The following is a 20,750-nucleotide window of genomic DNA, read 5'->3' as shown; positions in this document are numbered from 1 at the left end:
TAGACTGTGCACTCAAACTATATATGATCACTGTGCTACTAGTGGCTCAGTAACTTGGTGGAGCAGGATCATTGATGAACTTGGGTGGTTGGTTGCTTCTATGAACCACCACCAATATTAGTCCACCTGCGAATTTACAGTGGGCAGTCCTGGCATACCCCTGTCCCATTTGTAAAATTGAATTGTTCTTTGCCTATCCTCTTTATTGGTTGGCAAAGACCCTCTGTGACAATCTTCTTGGTGGTTGTTACACCTATTAAGTATGTAACAGTATCACGGCATTTCCTGGTGGCACCTCCATGACTCAGTCCGACAAAGACTTCCTATGGCCAACATACAGTATGTCATGAGAGAAAAATTATTCTAGAATACGCTATGTGGAAGGGAAGTGCTAAACTCCAAACTTTTAGTGCTGAAAGATTTTTAATACTTATAGCTACTGTACCACTGTGTTCTGATACCGATGTGTTTTAGATGTCCAACATCCAGGACAAAGTTTATCCAAAATATACGTCAGTTATCAGGATTCTCAGGATGAGTAGACATTTACCTCAGAATCACTGTACTATGAAGCCCATTCTCCTCCTCTACCCCTGCCTGAAGGACACGAATATGGCTTATCTGTTACTTAGACAGCAACCAATCATTATTCAAGAGAAGATAAAATAGTTATGAGCAAAGAGTCTCAGCATTGTCCCCCCCAGCGAACAGTTAGTCTACTTTGTAGGTTCAACTTACAAAATGGCCGCCTTGGTTATGTTTTGTTTTAGTTTCTGTACGCATAACATAAAACTGAATAGCTCCGCACAAAATTATGACAATATAGACAATAACGGAATCTTTAATAGCCCTCGGAGGAGAAAACAAATTAGGAGAATGCGGTAGACACTCATCAGAAGAGCCAAGAGTTGGAACGCAATTTAACAGAACAGAACGAAGCAACACATTGCATAATGAGGAATTTTGGGGAGATCAATTCCTTTTCTCAAATGGGGCGAGATGTACTAAGCCTTGAAAAATGATAAAATGGAGAGTGATAAATCACCAGTTAGCTCCTACCTGTCATTTTTCAAACTCAGCCTGTAACATGGCAGCTAGGAGTTGATTGGCTGGTGGTTTACCTCGCTCTATTTTATAACTTTCATGTTTAGTACATCTGGCCCGTGTAGCGAGGCCTAGATAAGAAAAGAGTAAGAAGGGTCACCTACCTGAGACAAGTGAGACTGTGTCCTTCTCCCACGAAACGTGTGCCTCCACCGGGGAGGAAATAATGCACTTGAAAACTGCTGCACCGCCTCTCATGGCTTTCTGATCCTCCACTCGGACCGTATAGGCTTCTCGTAAAACTAAACACAAGACAAATACAGCTCATTAGTGTCTACAACATGCTCCCAGCTCCTCCCCATGTGGTTGTGCAACTCTCTCGAATGGTGGTCATCAGTGGCAGTTCCAGAGTTGGTGTCTGCCGCACAGCCCAAAATTCAAATAGAGGAGCCACTCCCATTGCTAAGGAGTTTGGAATGGCAGTTGGTGGCAGTGGGTGTGGCTCTCCTATTTGAATTTTGGGCTGTGCTACAGCCACCAGCTCTGGAACCGCCACTGGTGGTAATTATCCATAAATGCATTGAATGATTTTTCCTCCGTGCGGCCGAATGTGAGTTGATGTGTAAGCTTATACATCAACTCATAAGCTAGTGCAGGGATTCGCTCGGCAGGAGGGGGTGTTTGGCGGGTGGCGTTTATCTGCTCGTTAGGCAGCAAACAGGTCTCAATCAGGCCTTATGTGTCCTCTGTGGGGTGGAGGCATTAGCGCCATCGTGTGAATATGGCTAAGGCAATATTATGTTAGTATAATATTAGGAATAGTAAAAAACAAACTAAAAAACAAAAAAACATAATTAACAACTGAACAGAAAAAAGAAACATTATAAAGTATACAAACACATTAAACATTTAATACATACCACATATACACATACATGTATAGTCCCAAAGAAAACATGCATGCTTAATGTGCAGGAAAAAATAAATATATCCTGTGGGGGGGGGGGGGGGGATCCAATTGGTCATTGAGTAATTGTCTGAACAATCCAATAATCCCCCAATAAATATATGAATACGGAGTTAATAATAATCATTATCAGTGGCGGATCCAGTGGTGGAGCTGCAGCACAGTTCAAATTTCAAATAGGGGAGCTACACCCACTGCCAGTTAGTCAGTTTGGCAGTTGATGGAAGTGGGCGTGGTTCCCCTATTTGAATTTTGAACTAGGCTGCAGCCCCTCCTCTGGAACCTCCCCTTATAATAATAATAATAATATCACACTTAAATTGTACTTCCAGTAATACACAGCCAGGACCAGAGAAGAGCCGATAGGACCCCATAAAACACATACTGGAACCGTTTAGGAAGAGTCTTGGCTTCTCACTAATAACAGTACTGTAATAACTAACACTCTCTCAGGAGAAGTCTTCTGGTAAAGCCCATTTACACATGGCAGCCTCGGTGGCAATGTTGTAGTAACTGGGCCTTCAGTTTAGTGTGGAGATTGCATCGGTACTGTGCGCATTCGCACGCAGTACCGATGTTGTGCGTCTGCGCATGCGTGTTTCTGCGCATGTGCAGGCGCATGGTGCGTGCACCCACGGCGACCTTTCGGGTCGCCGGGTGCACGCACCCATGGCAGCGAGGGGGGGGCGGAGATGGACGGGGAGCGCCGTGCTGCCCCATCACCATATGGGAACGCCCAGCGTTCCATGGGCGTTTCCATGAGAACGCTGGGCGTTCTCATGGTAATGAGGCAGTGACGCGGGTGCGGGGGATGTCAGCTGCCCGCCCATATCAAGCCAGCGTGCACGCATATATACGTAACTGAAAAGTCACTTATATATGCGTGCAAGCTAAACATCATTCGATGGTCACCGACCATCGAATGATGTGGGCGGATACCCCAGCAAAGCGAATGGATGTTTATGCAAAACATCCATTCGCTGCTGTGCGGGCGAAGCCGCACTTTGCTGGGGCGGCGGGGGGGGGGGGGGGGGGGGGCGTGCGTTCGCCGGGCGGGGTTTGGTGGACTCGCAACCTGAATAACCCCCATAATCTAATATACAGACAGACTGTTCCACCCTTATTGGCATCTGACAGAAGAGAGGGCTTTATTGTCACACTGGGCCTAATTCCCACCTGATCACAGGACAAATATGTTCTCACAATGGGCAAAATCATGCTGCACTGCAGGTGGGGCAGATGTAACATGTGCAGAGAGAGTTAGATTTGGGTGAGTTATTTTGTTTTGGTGCAGGGTAAATACTGGCTGCTTTATTCTTATACTCCACTGTAGATTTCACTTTGAACACACACCACCCAAATCTAACTCTCTCTGCACCTGTTACATCTGCCCCACCTGCAGTGCACATGGTTTTTGCCCTTTGTGAGAAGAAATATACACTGTGATCAAGTCTGAATTAGGCCCATTGTGACTGGGGAGAAGATTTGACATTTCATGGTTCCACTGAAGACCAGTCGGCTACATGCCCACGCTGTGCACCAGCCAATCAGATACCTGAATTCGGTAAGGCCTCTGGCCTGTATCAATACTCAGAATCCCCAGTGGGTAACATATTGGCTGAAAGGGCTACCTCATAATTGGCATTTCCTGAAAGTGACCTTACTATTGATTCTCAGATACAGGAGGAAAGAAAAAGAGTCCTTCAGTGCCGCAGGTGCATTCCAAATCTAAAAACAATACATTACATGTAACCCTGGCAAATCAGGGAGATCTGGCAGACACAGTACAACCTACAGTCATATTGCACAGGTCTGTTGCGTTATCTGGTCCAGCGGCAGTCCAAGGAGCGGCGCACACACTGTACGTCACTTCCAATATCCAAACCGTACTCCAATGATACCCGCCACCCAATTCCATACGTGTACAGCCACTGGCAGCTGCTAACATGGAGAACTGGTATGCACAGACTAACGGATACACCAGCCTGCTTTACTAACAGTGGGGTTTGGCGGTTCGGTCCATCATCTGGGACCTCTGGGTCAGTCACATGAATTACACCAAAGCCATTATTGCAGGGTAATACCACAACTCGCGGCCCCCGCTCGCCTCTTGGCTCCTGCTACTAATGAAAAGTGACAGTCACAAAATGGCTGCCCTCATACAGCAGACAGTTTTTGAGGAGGATGCTAAAGGAGGCGGCGGCGGCCTCCTCTAGCATCCTTAAAAATTGTCTGCTATTAGGGGAAGCCATTTTGTGAGGGTCAGCTTTCAATAGCAGGAGTTCGAGGAGCGTTGGGACCACAAACAAGACCGGCAGCGGACGTGGTATGCGGAGAGGTAAGGTAGGGTTGGGGGGGGTGTGCTGCCAAAATTTTAGGTGGGGGGGAGCAAATCTAGTAGTTACGCCACTGCGATTCTTGATAGCAGAACTGTTACGTTGCCTTGAGGACCCGAGTTTGAGAACCACTGAGTTGCTTCAGTCATCTCTTGTTCAGTGGTGTCGCAATGTGGGAAGGGTCCGCATCTGGGCGTCACCCTTCCAAGGGGGGACACCAACATACTGACTCCTCCGCAGTGTCAGGAACTGGGCGTTGCAGTGTGACAATAACCTGCAGCACCTGACTTCTGTCACTGAGAGCGAGGTTATCAGGGTGTTCCCCCACTAAGCCACGCCCCCTTTACTGGAAGCCCCACCCCTTCTTAGGCGTGAGAAGGGATTTTCTTGGCTGCACCAGGAGGATATTTGTATCGGTTCTACGGGTCAAACGTCTTCTCCATATCTGCATTTGGAGCATTTAGTTTAATGCAAATTCATTTTTGGTTTTGAACATTTTCTAATCGGTTGAATTATTTGTACATATTGTGAAAACATCCTGACAAATACAAAAGAAAATGAACATAAATTCTGTAAATCGTTCCGCCTTACGTACCGGCCTTAATGTGGACATCCTGACTCCTGATTTTCCCTGAAGGATTCTCAGCTGTGCAATAGTAAGTATTATCATGGATTAAGTTATTAAAGCTTGAAGGAGGGAAGGGGAAAATTTGGAGAGTGCCATTGTGGTGGACGTGGCGGATCCCAGGGACATCGTAGATCTCCTCGCCCGTTGCTAGGTACCATCTGAGCACCACACGGGGGACGCCTTCTGCAGGACACGGAACCAGGGCCCCCGTGGTGCTAGCGAATACTACCTCTTGCAGAGAGGCATTGACAAAATATAGGCTGGCGTGTAGATCTTCACTGGAAACTGGAAGAAAAAGAGAAAACAAGGGCGTTACAAAAGAGAATCGAATGAAGACTCTTCTGTTACTATACGACATGTACATTTCCCATACAAATATCCTGGTAAAAAAAGTGCTTTATCTATCATCACTTTATTTCTTGCCAAGGTTTGAAACCTTTCCCCCTGTGCCCCGAGCACTGGCCTTCCCAGTGATTTAGCGTAATGGGAAGAGGGGGCGTACTTTACATTAACTTGTGCGCGTAGTGGGATCTAGCGATCTTCCCTAGTGATGCAGCTGCCGGGGCGGTGATGTCACACATCTGTGATCTCATTTTCAGCGCTTTGTGCACATTAATAGTGACGTACTGTAGCGCATTTTACTCCTTAAAGTAGTGCCCCGGTTGACGCTATGCCCCATTATAAAGCCCCTGTTGACTCTATGACCCATTATAGAGCCCCCGTTGACACTATGCCCCATTATAGAGCCCCAGTTGACTCTATGACCCATTATAGAGCCCCCGTTGACTCTATGACCCATTATAGAGCCCCCTTGACTCTATGACCCATTATAGAGCCCCCGTTGACACTATGCCCCATTATAGAGCCCCCGTTGACTCTATTACCCATTATAGAGCCCCCGTTGACTCTATGACCCATTATAGAGCCCCCGTTGACTCTATGACCCATTATAGAGCCCCTGTTGACTCTATGCCCCATTATAGTACCCCAACTGACACTATGCCCCCATTATCGTGCCCCAATTGACACTATACCCCCATTATCGTGCCCCAATTGACACTATGCCCCCATTATAGTACACCAATTGACACTATGCCCCCATTATCGTGCCCCAATTGACACTATGCCCCCATTATAGTGCCCCAATTGACACTATGCCTCCTTATAGTGCGCAATTGACACTATGCCCTGTGATATTGCCCCATTTGACACTATGCCCCCATTATAATGCCCCAGTTGGAACTTTTCCCCCAAGTAGTGCCCTCGGTTGACATTTTAAACATGAACACTCATACATACACAGTCACACACAGTATGGTTGACTTTTGGTGGAAGCCAATTAACCTACCAGTATATTTTTGGATTGTGGGTGGAAATCAAAGCATACGGAGGAACTGAACCCAAGACCTCAGTCCTCTGAGGCGGTAATGCTAGCCATTAAACCAGCTGTTTTATAAGCTATATGCCACCTTATAAGCTATATACCACCGTATAAGCTATATACCACCTTATAAACTATATACCACCTTATAAGCTATATGCCACCTTATAAGTTATATACCACCTTATAAGCTATATGCCACCTTATAAGCTATATATCACCTTATAAGCTATATGCCACCTTATAAGCTATATGCCACCTTATAAGCTATATGCCACCTTATAAGCTATATACCACCGTATAAGCTATATGCCAGACAAAGCCTGTTTGTTTCTGGAAAACATACATGAAATACGGATCAGTCCGCAAGCACTTCCCCATACAGTATATCATTCTATAAATAGGCTCGGGTCTGAAACCCAGCAAGGTCATAATGTGTATCTGACACAGCGCCGAGCACACGGTGAGACTCATGGGTCACACCAAACATGTAAACGTCAGACAGCACTTAACATGATCTTGATGTGCCCGTTATTTACAGATGGTGAGTGCGGGAAAGTTGAGTGAACACGAGGGTCTAATGGACGAGATGGGGCGAGAGGTCTCTGCGAAGCTTTTAGCAGCTAGAGAAGTGCAGCTGAAATGTATGTCAGGAACTATAGTCCTGCGCGGGGCCCTATAGGGAATACGTGCCACGGCTGATCCGATACCATGCGACACGGCCCTAAGGAAGGGTACCACTAAATCACGCAAACTTTAGGACAGAACACAAGGGTAACGGTTATGGGTGATAGGGTCGACTGTATAACGGTCGACATACATAATTTATGTTGACCAATAAAGGTTGACAGTGCTTAGATCTACCTATCTAAAATGGCTAAGGTCGACAGTGTTGGAAGATCGACACAAGCATTCGGTCGACAGCCATGAGTTTTTTTTGGCCCGAATTTCGTCTTAAGTCTACAGTGTACCGCGTCTGCTCGCTGCGCTCAGCACACTACTAAATTCTCCATTCACGCTAGTGTCAAAAAACACAACTGTGTTAACAACGAAAGAGATCAACTGCCTATAAAAACCATGTACCTGTTCGTCGGCACTGCCGTCATCAGATACAACAAGCTTCGAAGGTCGGCACAAGTAGGCAACAGAACGAACAGGTAATCTAAGTTAGTACAATGCAGGACCAGTAACACTCAGGAGATTTGAATAATAATTCTGGTGGAATTAATGCAATAAAGAATACAGTATCTATCCTTGTGTATCAATGCCTAATTCCCTATAGATTGTAAGCTTGTGAGCAGGGCCCTCATACCTTTGTCTGTCTGTAAATACCCAGTTTGTTGTATCACTGTCTCCTATTGTAAAGCGCAACGGAATCTGCTGCGCTATATAAGAAACTGTTAATAAATAAATCATAATAAGTGGACAGTGTCAAAAAAAAGACCAAAAAGTCCATACATGAAAATATCGACATGAGTTTTTCGAAAAAAATTGGGGCCTTTTAATACTTTACCATCCCTGTGGGCTGCAAATGGGAACGGTAAAGACTGTCGAGTGAAGCAGTCCCGGAGCGGGGCACCTGGCTTGATGGATAGGTGAACCAAGCCAGGGTACACGGTACACTAATTCCGGAATGACCGGGAGCCTCCCGAAAATCAGATCCCCCCTCCTGGCCTCCCGGAAGGATGGGCTCGCCTCTCGCATGACCATGGACCCACACCCCCGTTGGTTAAATGCCGACATTCACAGCTCTTCAGGAGGGGGAGGGGCTAAATTGACAGGTAGTGTGTCCTTTTAGCCCCGCCCTCTTCACATTTGTGGCACTTACCATAACGAGGGAGGGGGCTTAATGAGATTCAACTCCTTCCGTGTCCCCCGAAGCACAAAAGGGGGTATTGATGATTTTGGTCCATGTGGTCAGGTGTCAGTGACACCCCAACAAATGTGAAAAACTCATGTCGACCTTTACTGCGTCAACCTTTTGGTGTCAACCTATTGACTGTCGACTTAATGATCTATACCCACAATCAGACTACTTATTTCTTATTTCCTTTGAGCATTCTGTGTAAGTACACTGGCCTGGAGAGATATTCGGCCCTCTCGGCTATATAGTTCCATCAGAGCAATGGCTGCCTCCCATCGGTGTATACAGCATGCAACGGAGAATCTAATGTATAATACAGGACAGAATTGCTCCAGCATTTCATTAATCTAATTGTATCCCCTAGCCAAAACCGTGTTACCTGCAGCAACTCCAGACATGAAATCATTCACACTAAATGATACTTCCCCATAGACCTTATTATAGTCTCCCTTATCACAAAAACCCATCAGATGAGCCTGACAACACAATCTCCCTGCAGCAGGACCAGGCGGCATCCTAAAAGCCTCCAACTTCCACGTCCTTAATTAACTTGCCCTACACATGGTGCGGCTCTGTTGGGAGGGGAATCATCCAACAGAAAAGTAGGATAGAAAGTTATTTTTGCTTTTCTATAAGATAACTAGTCAAATATAAGAACATTCGCGGAAGCTGCTGAATGGTTTCCACGGCAAAATAGAATCTTTGGGGTTCCATTGAAGATAGGATAATGTTCATAGCAACCAATCACAGACTGTTATTTCTAGAAGGTTTTAAATAAATAAGAATTACAATCTGATTGGTTACTATGGCCACAGGGGGTGTGTGGCCTATCAATCAGTGGGCGTGCCCTCACTTCTGCAAGGGCACGCTCTCCTTTTACCGCTAAGGAGGCATGCCCTCAGCCCCTCTGTTTCTGGTAATAGATGCTGTGCAGAGCAGTGGGGGACTCCCAACTGCCCCCCCTCCCCCCACGCAGGACACCCTGCTCCGGACGAGACGCGGAAACGTTCCCAAAAACCGGGACAGTCCTGCAAAAATTAGGACAGTTGGGAGGTATGCAATAAGTTTCTCAAGTCCCAAAGCCTTTTCTCCTGCAGTATCTTCAAAGTACATTGTGCTCAGTGTTACATGTACCTATAATCAGTATTAAGGGCCTAATTCAGCATGGTTCGCTTGTGAGAAGTTGCAGTGTACTATGGGGAGAAAGCGCCGCTCAGACGACAAGAAAATGCCTCATGCTAAACCGCGAGAGAATTGCGAATGGATCGATATCGCTATCCGCATGTACATCCATACGCAATTCCCGAACTTACAAAACGTTTTTGCCTTCTGTGCAACTGTGACTAGGCTTGAGGCTTCCGCTAATCTGCGGCTGAGACGGGCCGGAATGGTCATCGCTGACATCACAGACCATCCAGCATGTTGGATAAATGTAGTCAATCGCCGGTCAGATCTAGGGTTCTCACCACCGGCCCTGACAGATCGCTGGGCACACAGCGCTGATACATTGCTGTGCAGCGCTGTGAGCGGAACCGTCTCCACTGCTCAGATCCCTCAGCAGTGTCGCCCCGTGTGTAGGCCCCTGTAACATGTGCATGTAATAAGACACTTCACCATCTGAAACATGAAGCGGGCCCTTTTACTGCCGCTAATAAGACACTAATTAGCACTTCTTTACTAAAGTCACAAAAATAAACATAAAAAAAAGGCAGAATAATCACTATTTAGCAGAGATCTTATCAGTCAGTCCCTGCTAATGAAGCACTTATGTTTTATCTGTAGAAATGGAGATTCTGAAGAAAGGCTTCCAGCATAAACCAAAATAAAGCACAAGGATCCTTTGTGGGGAATGCAAATCGCAGCTCCTATATTCTGAGGGCATTATCAGAGACTAGCAATAGTCTCTATAATAGACAAGCTCATTCCGCTCGTCTCAGCACAGCTGCGTGGAGTTATACCACCCTCCCGCCCTGCTGCGCCAATGCCAGACAATGCTCTCTGTAGGAATCCCTAAATGCCTACTGCTCCGCGCACCCACGGACAGAGCCAGCCTTCCTGGAGATGAATGTGCCCCGAGCAGCAGCTGGTCGAGAATGCCAGCGAATGTCACTGGAGCACTGTGTCTATGGACAGAGAAGTGATAGTACATGCAGCTTTGTAACCCGGGGCATAGGAAGCATGGTATATATATATATGAAGGGGCAGATAGATTAGGCCTGGTGAAGTGATAAAGTGGACGATGAATAATGCACCAATCAGCTGTTTGAAAAACGAAAGATAGGAGTTGATTGGCTGGTGCGTTATCACCATAAACATTATCACTTCACCAGGCTTAATACATCTGCCCTAAATTGAGATATGAATACTAAAAAAAATGACCCGTCTGCAGATAAGCAAATACTGTTGGCACAGCACAATGGGCCTGATTTAGAGGTGGTGGCTGCTGCTGCGTCGTTCTAGCGCCACTGCCAGAATCCTGGGTGCTAAAGTGTGCAAATGTTAGTTTTTGCACAAGCGCATGCCAGAATTTGCAGGGCCACGTTCTGTGCGCAGCGTGCTGTAATGCTGCAGGTGGCTCCAGATTATCCACCATCGGCACACCCGTATTTGTACCATCCACACTTATGCCAGGGCAGTGTCTATGTCTGAATATACGAACTTTGTGTCAACAGCTTACTTATGACCATTATCTCATAGACAATAGCTCCTGCGTACACCCTGAATAAAGGCCCCCATACACTACGCGATTTGGCCCCGATTTCACCCGATTCTGGAGGATTGGGCTGAGAAATCGGGTGAAACTGGGCAAATTGCGTAGTGTATGACATCCGATCTGATCCGATGCGCGGTCCCGTGTACATCGGATCAGATCCGGATGTCGGACGGTCTGCACATAAGATTAATCATGTGCAGCCGTCCGGTGGAGTGACAGGAGCAGGCTGGGGGCAGGGTCCGGTCCTGGGTACCTGTAGGTGCAGGCTGTAATCTGTATTGTGCACTGGGAGAGCCTCAGCCTCTTCAGATGTAGCGGCGCTGCTGCAGGCAGGGTCAGGAGCGGGGACCGCAGATGCAGAGAGATCGGGTGCGCGGCGCGAGAATAAAAAGAAATTCCATTCAAAGGACTGGGCGGCCGCTGATTGGCTGAGAAGTCAGCCAATCAGCGGCCGCCCAGTCTTTTGAATAGGATGGTTTCTACTCTCCCGCTGCTCTGAGGTCCCCATGGCGAGCGGTAAAGTGGCAAAAATGACAAGTCATAATAGCGACCCCAGAATGTCAAATTTTACCTTGTCGACATGATTAGTGTCAACACCCGCACTATGTTGACATATATAATACGTTATAATACAAATCTTAAGCTGGGTACGCACTATGCAATATTTCTTAGAGATGCACGATAACTATATTATGGTGTATATGGTCTAGTGTAGTGTTCATTCTAGCACTCGCTATCTTGGAAAACCCATCCAGTTCCTCTTCCCTGCTTGGTGTGTCGCTGTCTGCTGTGGTGTTTCTAGCACAGGTCTGGTTTGCATATCAGTGCTGATGTACAGACCACACTGTGCATGAAGCACAACAGTAGACAGCGACACCCCAGGCAAGGAAGAGGAACTACATGGGTATTCAAAGATAGCGGGTGCTAGAATGAACACTATAGTGTGTACCCACTATATCGGTAAAGATCCCCCTGTTGTCCGACCATGCAGACAAATCCAACTACATCGTCAATGAATGCACGTTCGGTGGGGGTCCCGGTGATGTCACTGAAGGCTATCGTTAACAATATAGTGTTTTAGTGCTATAACCTTAATGATATTGGCAGTAATCGCAGGTAAACAATATACCGTGTACATACTGAACGCTATGGTTAACAATAGCGTTCAGTACCGGTGCCTCGTTGATGATGTCATCAACATTGGACGTCATGCAGCACAGATGACGGGGGGGGGGGGGGGCTTGTTAACGACAATGAGCATACACACTAAGATCATTCAGAAGGGGCCAAAATGAGCCCCTACGAGAAACTTCAAAAGAGCTTTGAATACACAGGATCTTTGTAACAAAATTCTAAGCAATCATTCAGATTTATGATCCAGACCAAATGATGAGCATATATATATATATATCTTTAGGATTACATTTTATCACAATGGTTGGATTTACTAAGATCACCTCCTGCCAGGAAGAAACACAAAAATGATAGCCCACACTAAACTAATTAACGATTACACCATTTGCCAAATGACGTACATTCTCCTAATGACAACAGCCAGCCTCCTACTCGTGCTGGATTTGGACGAAGGCGATGAATTGTTTACATGCAACAGCTGATGAGCCCAACTCCGTGAATAAAACATTTTTAGCACTTCATAAATTTCTAACTAGGTTGCAGATCACTCGCGGCCTTTTCCCTTTCCGGCCGCGCGCTCTCAGCCCATGAATATTACAGGGCTGTCAGCAAACAACCCATAACTAAAAACGTGCAAAATAAAATGGATGGGGGCTGATACACCCCAAAAATACACATTGGAGGTACATTTGCACCACCCACAGTGGGAGGGGCCAAGTTCGGCAAACAGCGGCATATATTTAAATTCGTATTATTTTGTTATCCCATGGTCAGTGTAGATGAACACGTATCTATAGTGCAGCATCTAATAAAAGAAACTCATTATATCCCATTATATAGTGATAATGGTCACGTTAATAAGCTGGGAAGCTATTTGTTGATTGCAGTTTAATTGTGGTATAAAAATAGCGACCCAGATAGTTATTAACCTATTTCAAATGTGAAACTCACAAAAACTTTGAGCGCCTTTCTTTGCAAGTTTTACTGATGATTTAGAACAATGATGTAGATACATGTATTACAGTGGGTAAAAGTAACAGCCCTTGAGTTACGCGAACGTGGGGGATGCCGGCCAAACAAAGAAGATTTTTTAAAGGGACAATAATTTACAAGGCAAAACCAGATCTGCCCGTAGGTTTAAAAAGAGGGAGAAGCGACCTGGTTTTGCCTTATAACTAATGGCTACATTAATACCCCTTTCACACCAGAAAATGCAGGGACGTACCCAGGAATACAGTTCAGGAATCATGCAAGGACATTACCGGGTTGGCCCTTTTCACTCCAACCTAGGCCCTGTATTTTCTGGTGTATTGGGGGGGGGGGGGGCCAGCCTGGGATTGGCCGGCAGAGACGGACAGCGGGATCCTCCGCTTGCGGGACACAGGCTCTGGCGGAGACTGACAGCGGGATGAGGATCCACCGCTGACAGGACACAGGATCTGCTGGCTGTGACAGGACATGGGCTCCGGCAGAGACTGACAGCGGGATCCGGCGGATGCTTCAACAGCAAGCCGGGAAGCTGGGTAAGTTCCTTTCACACCAGCCAGTAACCCTGGCTGGTCACAGGAGCAACTCTGCTAGCTAGCAGGATTGAAATCCTGGCAAATAAAATCCTCGAAAATGTTCACTGTATTCTGTTCATTGGACTCTTTGCTTCCATTCCTGCCATACTGGTTACTACATTTTTATTTTTTGTTGCTACAAGTTTTTACATTGTGGTTACGCTTTTTGTTATTATATTTATATATCCTTAACATCGTCCCAATCTAGGCTTTAACTACTAGAACACAATATGGAGATGACAACAAAGCTGGGCACTTTGATCCGCCGTCTCCGCTGCCGGGATTACAAGTTGCTCATTTGCACAAAGACAGCGATGTATCCTGCGGAGGTGTGTCGTGTTAACATTTGTTTTCCACTTCAGTCATTTACGCGATCAGTTTATTAGAGATCTCAGCAGCCGCGCACAGAACAGCGGAAGAGAACATCTGGGCGCCAGACGCTTTAATAAGGAAGGTCAGACCCACAACAGTTTACCAAACGCTTCTGCACTCGTCTGTTTGCTGCAATTGTGGAAGCAAAAATACACGACGACGATGCTCTGTGATCAATTAGTATTCCTTACAAAGCTGCTAAAACCGCTATACAGTTGTACATTTCAAAGTGTTCTGCTGTTACTATGGCAACCAGTTGCATACCTCCCAACTTGTGAGAGAGTGAAGTATGGATGGCCATTGATCATCGATGACTCAAAATCATAAATGGTTTATGTCGTTTTGCCATCGATGGCTGCAAACTAGATGGTTGCTCTCCATCAATGGCAAAGCATCTCCGAATATTTATTTTATTCCTAATCAAGAGGCTGTGACAAGGAGCATAGCTCCACCCCCGACACCCATAAAGCCCAGCCCCCAGGTTTTGATTGGCCCTTGTGCCAAATAAAAAGGATGGCCATCGATAGTTTAAACATAGATGGTCATACATCACATACTGTAGTATGCTACCATCGATGGTCATTTGCACCATCGCCGGCAAATATCGATGGCCATCCCTAAAGTGAAGTCGGGACCTCCTCGCCTGATGAAGGCACGTTCCCAAAAATTTGGGTGTGTGGCCTATGGCAAGTGGGAATGGCCTATGCTTGCACGGTAGGTAGACAGCTAAAGCTCAACATGCAATTGGTCGACACATGCAAAATGTCAACTAGGTAGATACAGACATGAACTAGGTCGACACGGTCAAGAGGTTGGCACAAGCATATATATTAAATATATAACTGGATTTAAGAAAGTATCGTATCTTATCGCTATGGCGATCTCAGAATGGTGATATCGGGTGTAGCCCACAGAATATAACGCTTCATTTACATGAAGCACTCCAAAACAAATCAGCGCATTTACAATGTCAACATTTATTGACCATGTCGACACTGATATCAATTAAAAATTGTGGACAGGCCAACAATGACTTTGTGTGTGCAATTCTCCCCCTAAGCGATATGTAGACATGAACACTGTTGACGTTTTAGCCATGTCAATGTTGACTTTCTGGTGGCAACATTGTTAATGCCGACACAGTAACTGCATACTGCAGAAACGTTAACACACAGCTTTGAGACCTGTCAAGTCAAGCAGGCCATGCACAATTGGGGGGTCCCTCGTTCTGAGATAGACTGTGTGCCGTTCAGTCTAGTTCCACTTTCGAGTCCGATGCTGGGGTGGTGCGGATTGGGATCGAGGGTGCAGCAAAACACGGTGCGATTTGCACCAACTTGCTATCGATTCTGACTATATAATCAAATTTTTTTTGGGTGCAATATTTAACTAAACTTCAATTATCTGACTGGGCCGTACTTGTCTTTTTTTTTATACTAAAAGATCAGTCGTTGTGAGCGACGCTGGCATTGTTAGCGGATATTTTGAGGATCGCTCACAGCAACATTGGCGCCCAAAGGGTTAAGAATAAGGTTCTGCCGCCAACTAATAGAAGCTTTATTTTGCACCACCTAGATTTACTGGGACTGAAACCAGAGCCAGACTCCGAGACTCCTGGGACCGGAGCGGATAATTGTGACGACCCTTTTGTGAACATTGAGCTGGTGTAAGCAGTGTTACGCACTCACGTTACAAACGGAATCATTTCCCCAAATATTGATTTATTCCGCGACGGTATCACACAGACTTCTGACCAAATTTTTTTTTTTATTCTCTCGCAGATTTGATTCAATAGTATCCAGTCAAATGATGTCATACTGTAGTGCAACCTTATTCACGCATCACATGATAGCGTCCCGTTTTGTTCACGTTATGTCACACAGTAGTGTCCCTTGCTCACCGCCGCCCGAATCACCTCGCTGGCATGCGAGGGGATGTCTACGCGACCTCCCTGTCCGGAGCAAATGGCAGACCTCAAACATCAGGGAAGGCGCTGAACTCAGACCCATACAAACAAATCTGAATTAGCCCCTTTGTGTCTGAAACAAACCATGTTGCACTTGAAGGAAAGCAAATACATTTATATTGTTTCTGTGCAGGGTAAATACTGCCTGATTTTGCATGTAGCCCACAGATATCAGACAGCTTTATTTTTACACTGCTATTTAGGCTGCAGTGTGGACACCCCCAAGCAAATGTAAAAGCCCCCATACACTGAGCCGATTTGGTCCGATTCCGACAGATCGGGCCGTGAAATTGGACCAAATCGGCTGTGTGCGATATGCCGTCGTGTCCGATGCATTGGACCCATCAGTTGCACATCGTGAGTGCAGCCTGCAACGGGGTCTGTGCAGTGGGGGGCGGGCAGCTTGTAGTGGAGGGCAGCGGGGTCCGTCCGAACAGCGGCGACGGATTGGAGCTTAAGGCGGCATTTTGCGGGATGTGGGCGTTGACTATTTTGAAATGACTGGCCGGACTTTGGCTGAGAACTTTCTCGAGGCCAAGCAATCAGTTGGGAGGCCGATGATTGGCTGAGAGAATTCTCTCAGCCAATCAGTATGTGGCCAGTCATTTAAAAATATTCAGCAGCCGCATCCCACCCTGCTGCCAGGCAAAATGCAGCTACAAGATCCCAGCCGCCGCTGCTCGGATGGACCCCGCTGTCCACCACTACGAGCTGCCGGCCCCCCCGCCATAAGCAGCTGGCCGGACTCTGCTGCCCGCACCCTGCCGCTATAGCAGCTCCCCAGTATTACATGCAATAAAATGCATGTGATTTATTGCATGTAAAAATGGCACATCAAGTGCCAGATCACATATGAGCCTCCCGGGGAGCTGCCTTAACTCTCACCTGTTACATCTGCCCCACTGGCAGTGCATCATGGTTTTGCCCATTTAAGCTTGGGTAATCAGAACCACCTAACCCATGTAGACAGAGGCATTGCCTAGCATCCACATGCCATATGTAATAGGATTATATAGGGCACAGGCCATTTCTGTTCCAGCTGACGGGACTTCTTCCCAATTGTTTAGAATCTGCGTGCTGCCGCGATGGTTCCATAATCTGTCCTGCGCAGGAAGCCTCATAGGAGAACGGCACAGCTCAATCTATGCTCAAGATCTGTCTCCGTCACTTGTGGCAATTACGCTGGTTACACAGGAATAAGCAGATAAAGACCGGATCCAGCAGGAAATCAAGATTCTTAGTCCTCCTATCTCTTATGACTACCCCTCAACAAACCCCACCCCCTTCATCAACTCCACCCCTTTTGTAGGACTGCTTTCACGAATTTCCCGGGCTGGTTTTCCATCCCAATCTGCCCCTGGCCCAACTGCTGTCAGTGAGTCAGTTTGAAATGGCAGTTAGTGGCGGTGAACGCAGTTCCCTGATTTGAATTTTGAACTGTGCTACGGCCCCCACCTCTGGCACCGCCACTGACAGTTACAATTCCTGGGCCTCTAGCACCTATCCACACCACCAAAGACAACAGCATGCTGGCCAACGATGAGCTCAACGAATCATCCGAGTCACATGATCAAGAACTAAAAGGTCCCTACATAAGCAGCGGTGATCTGAGACCTAGAGTAGAGGAAGAACCAGCAGCAGCCGCATTCCTATAAAACTGTTGTCTAATATAATTGGATGCCGCCTTTAGAAAATGATTGAGTGGAGTAAAATTAAAACTCATTTAAAAAACCATAAGAGTCTGTACCCAAAGACAGGATTATAACTTATAAACAAAGAAGGAATCAGCTACGCGATATCGACACGCCAGAAAAGCCTAAGAAACAGCCAATTTGCATCTGATTTACTAATGGAGTTTGTTTCCCTAATCGCATGTGTTACTACTTAATTCCACAACATTTCCTTAAAACCTTGAAGGCTAGACCGAGCTGTAATATCTAATTGGTCTAATTTCTCAGGCTTTGAAGCATTCAAGTGCAAATAAGTAATACCTTTAAATTATTTATTTCTGCCCATTTATAATTAAGGAGGCGCTTGGCAATGCGAATCTCATGTGCGGAGAGTGTGCAAGCAGGTCTATGTACGGGCGAGTGACCCCAACACGTTTCTGTGTCCTATCCTTAGGGGGGAGGGGGGGGGGGTGCACAGACAGCTGACGGTATTTAGCGGCTGCACAACCCCCACCCGATTCATACAGAATTCCAGAGCAAATATTCAGTGGTACGGAACAGCCAATAGCGCAAAGGAAGGAACTGGAAGTAGCTGATGTGCCTGGTTACAGTACAGAGGTTTGCTGAATGGAACCCTTTACCCATGTTCACCCCCTCAAGAGCAGAGCGTTTCAAAAAAAATAAAAAATCCTGTTTAGTGGGTGGATGCAAATAACTGTCACAGTTTTCAGACCACCCAGCAGGTCACATGTTCCAGGCCGCTCAGCAGGTGCACAGGGAGAGATTACTAACGGTCACATTTTCCAGAGGACAATGGTGATGCGATGTAAATACTGTAGCAGGCAGTCGCATGCCACAGAATTCTGGAACAAAGCAACCAATTACAACACCAATATTTTAAGGGCCAAAACTTTCATTTGTTACACAACCAAGACTCACCCCAACGTCATGTGCCCTGCAGAGGCTTACATATCATAATGGTGACACTCTCTGGCTAGACAATGAATATCTAAGGTGCTCAACACACAAGGACCACTAAGGGGGCGGGTGATTGGACGAATACATTTGCAGCTCAAAGCAGAGTATTATATCAGTAGCGCACACTTCCCAACTGTCCCAATTTTTGCGGAACAATCCCATTTTTGGGTCAGTCCTGCGCCCAGCCCGGGGCCGAGAGTGTCCCAGGGGGAGGTCTCCCCGCTACCAGTTGCTAGGAGAATAGACGCTGCACTCATGCGCACAGTGCATGGAAAGCAGCTCTCACAGCGCTGACCATGCCCCCAACAGCAGTGGAAAAGAGGGGCTTGGCCTTGCAGCAGTGCTGATGGAATAGGCCACACCCCATGACCAGTAAGCCACACCCCCTAATTTCAGGCGGCCCTCCTCCACTGCCACCAATGTTGGGAGGTCTGTTCGTGTATAGAGCAGAGGTTCTCAAAGGGAGATAGATAGATTTCAAGCCATTGAAATAGAGCTGTTCAAACTGCCAAAAAAACGTCTTTAAAACGTGTAGGACTCTGCTTTTTAACCGTGTTGAAATACCGGTTAACTTTAACCGGTAAATCAACTCTGGCACTTTCACATTGCAGCCTTAAACATTTTAAAATGGAAAAAAAACGGCAATATACCGTTTTAAAAGTGCGATGTGAAAGGGGTAATAGATAGATAGATAGATAGATAGATAGATAGATAGATAGATAGATAGATAGATAGATAATCCAATTGATATCTATGTATTCTACACAAATAATGAAGCACTTAGGCCCAAACCACATCACGACTACACCATACACAAGGGATGACGACACTGGTATCTTCCCCCTCTACTCCTCCGACAGACACTAATTAGGGAAACAATTATGCTTTGAAAAACAGAAATATGGGTTATGTATATAATGTGCTGCTTCACTCGACAAGCAGTAACACATGGCCCAACATATGGGCTATATGACAAACATAGGCCAACGCTAAGAAATACTTTTTAATTAGTGCTCAAAAGTTCTTAATTAATGTAACTTTCCATTATTTATGACAGTTCTCTATTCTCGGTGCAGTTATATTTATAGTCTGGTTTACTCCTAAATCTAATGGCCTTATTCTGTACAATACAATCTATGTGCAAAACATTTTACATAGGGTACAAAGAAACTATGTGACACAAAATGCCATTACGGGTCTAGATAGCGTTCTCTTTTCTTTCATAGACATTGTCGGGTACTTGTGTAGTATCACGGCGCCCATCGCATCGCATACCATTTGGCGTGGGGGTGCATTTAACATTGTAAGCACCCATTAGGGTGCTTATACAATTTTTACTCGTATAGGGGGCAAAAATCGCGTTGCATCGCATGCCATCGGGTGCATGGCATGCGATGCGATGCGATCAAAACATTGCGCGATCAATATCGGGGGCACCGTGATAATACACAAGTACCCATTGTCGTTACAATGATTCAGATTACATTGAGAGACAATAATGTCCGTGTAATCCATAGCCAATGACAGGATAATGTCATCTGTACACCATATGTGGCCAATATGAAATGTAACAAAGTATAAATGAACTAGTGATTGCCAGCCCAGTTGTAAAGACTGAAATCCATTGCAATAGGGCAGGGGTGTCCAAACTTTTTGCTACGAGGGCCAGATTTGGTGCAGTGGAAATGTGTGGGGGCCGACCATTCAGCCTGAATCATTAATCACATCAGAATGGTCCCCCACTCTGCCCCCATTCACTCTATGTCCCCCAGCCTGCCCCTCCTTCACTCTATGTCCCCCACTCTGCCCCCTCCCTTCTATGTATGTTTCCAAGCCCCTTGTGTAATCAGGAGGACGTAGAGGCAAAGCAGGCACTGCAAGGACAGGAGATGCTTGGGGTCCCACTGCCATCCTCCTCTGCTCTGCATGTTACGGGAGCAAACTTCCCCCTTGCTGCCCCCCTCCCCAAATACTGCTGTCACTGTGATTGTGTAGTAGGGTCATATACGATTGCAGCAGCAGGGGTAGGACGCCAAACACATGTGACTGTGGCTGCCGGCACCTCCTCACTGCAGCAAACAGCAAGGTAAAGGCACGCTTGCCGGGGCCCCACCTTTAGTGTCCTGTGCTTCCCA

At 46.3% G+C, this 20,750-nt stretch overlaps 1 protein-coding gene across 1 annotated transcript in view; it reads right to left on the bottom strand.

Annotated features, from left to right (window-relative positions):
* Positions 1 to 20,750, bottom strand: part of DSCAM (DS cell adhesion molecule) — a 309,245-nt gene that overhangs the window by 252,840 nt on the left and 35,655 nt on the right. The window contains 2 exon segments of the mRNA XM_083171669.1: positions 1,209 to 1,346; positions 4,943 to 5,260. Coding sequence (XP_083027795.1) covers positions 1,209 to 1,346; positions 4,943 to 5,260 — 456 coding nt within the window.

Source organism: Crinia signifera, chromosome 2, assembly GCF_055691185.1.
Source record: "Crinia signifera chromosome 2, ASM5569118v1, whole genome shotgun sequence".
Taxonomy (NCBI): Eukaryota; Metazoa; Chordata; class Amphibia; order Anura; family Myobatrachidae; genus Crinia; species Crinia signifera.
This window is presented reverse-complemented; position numbering and strand designations above follow the sequence as displayed.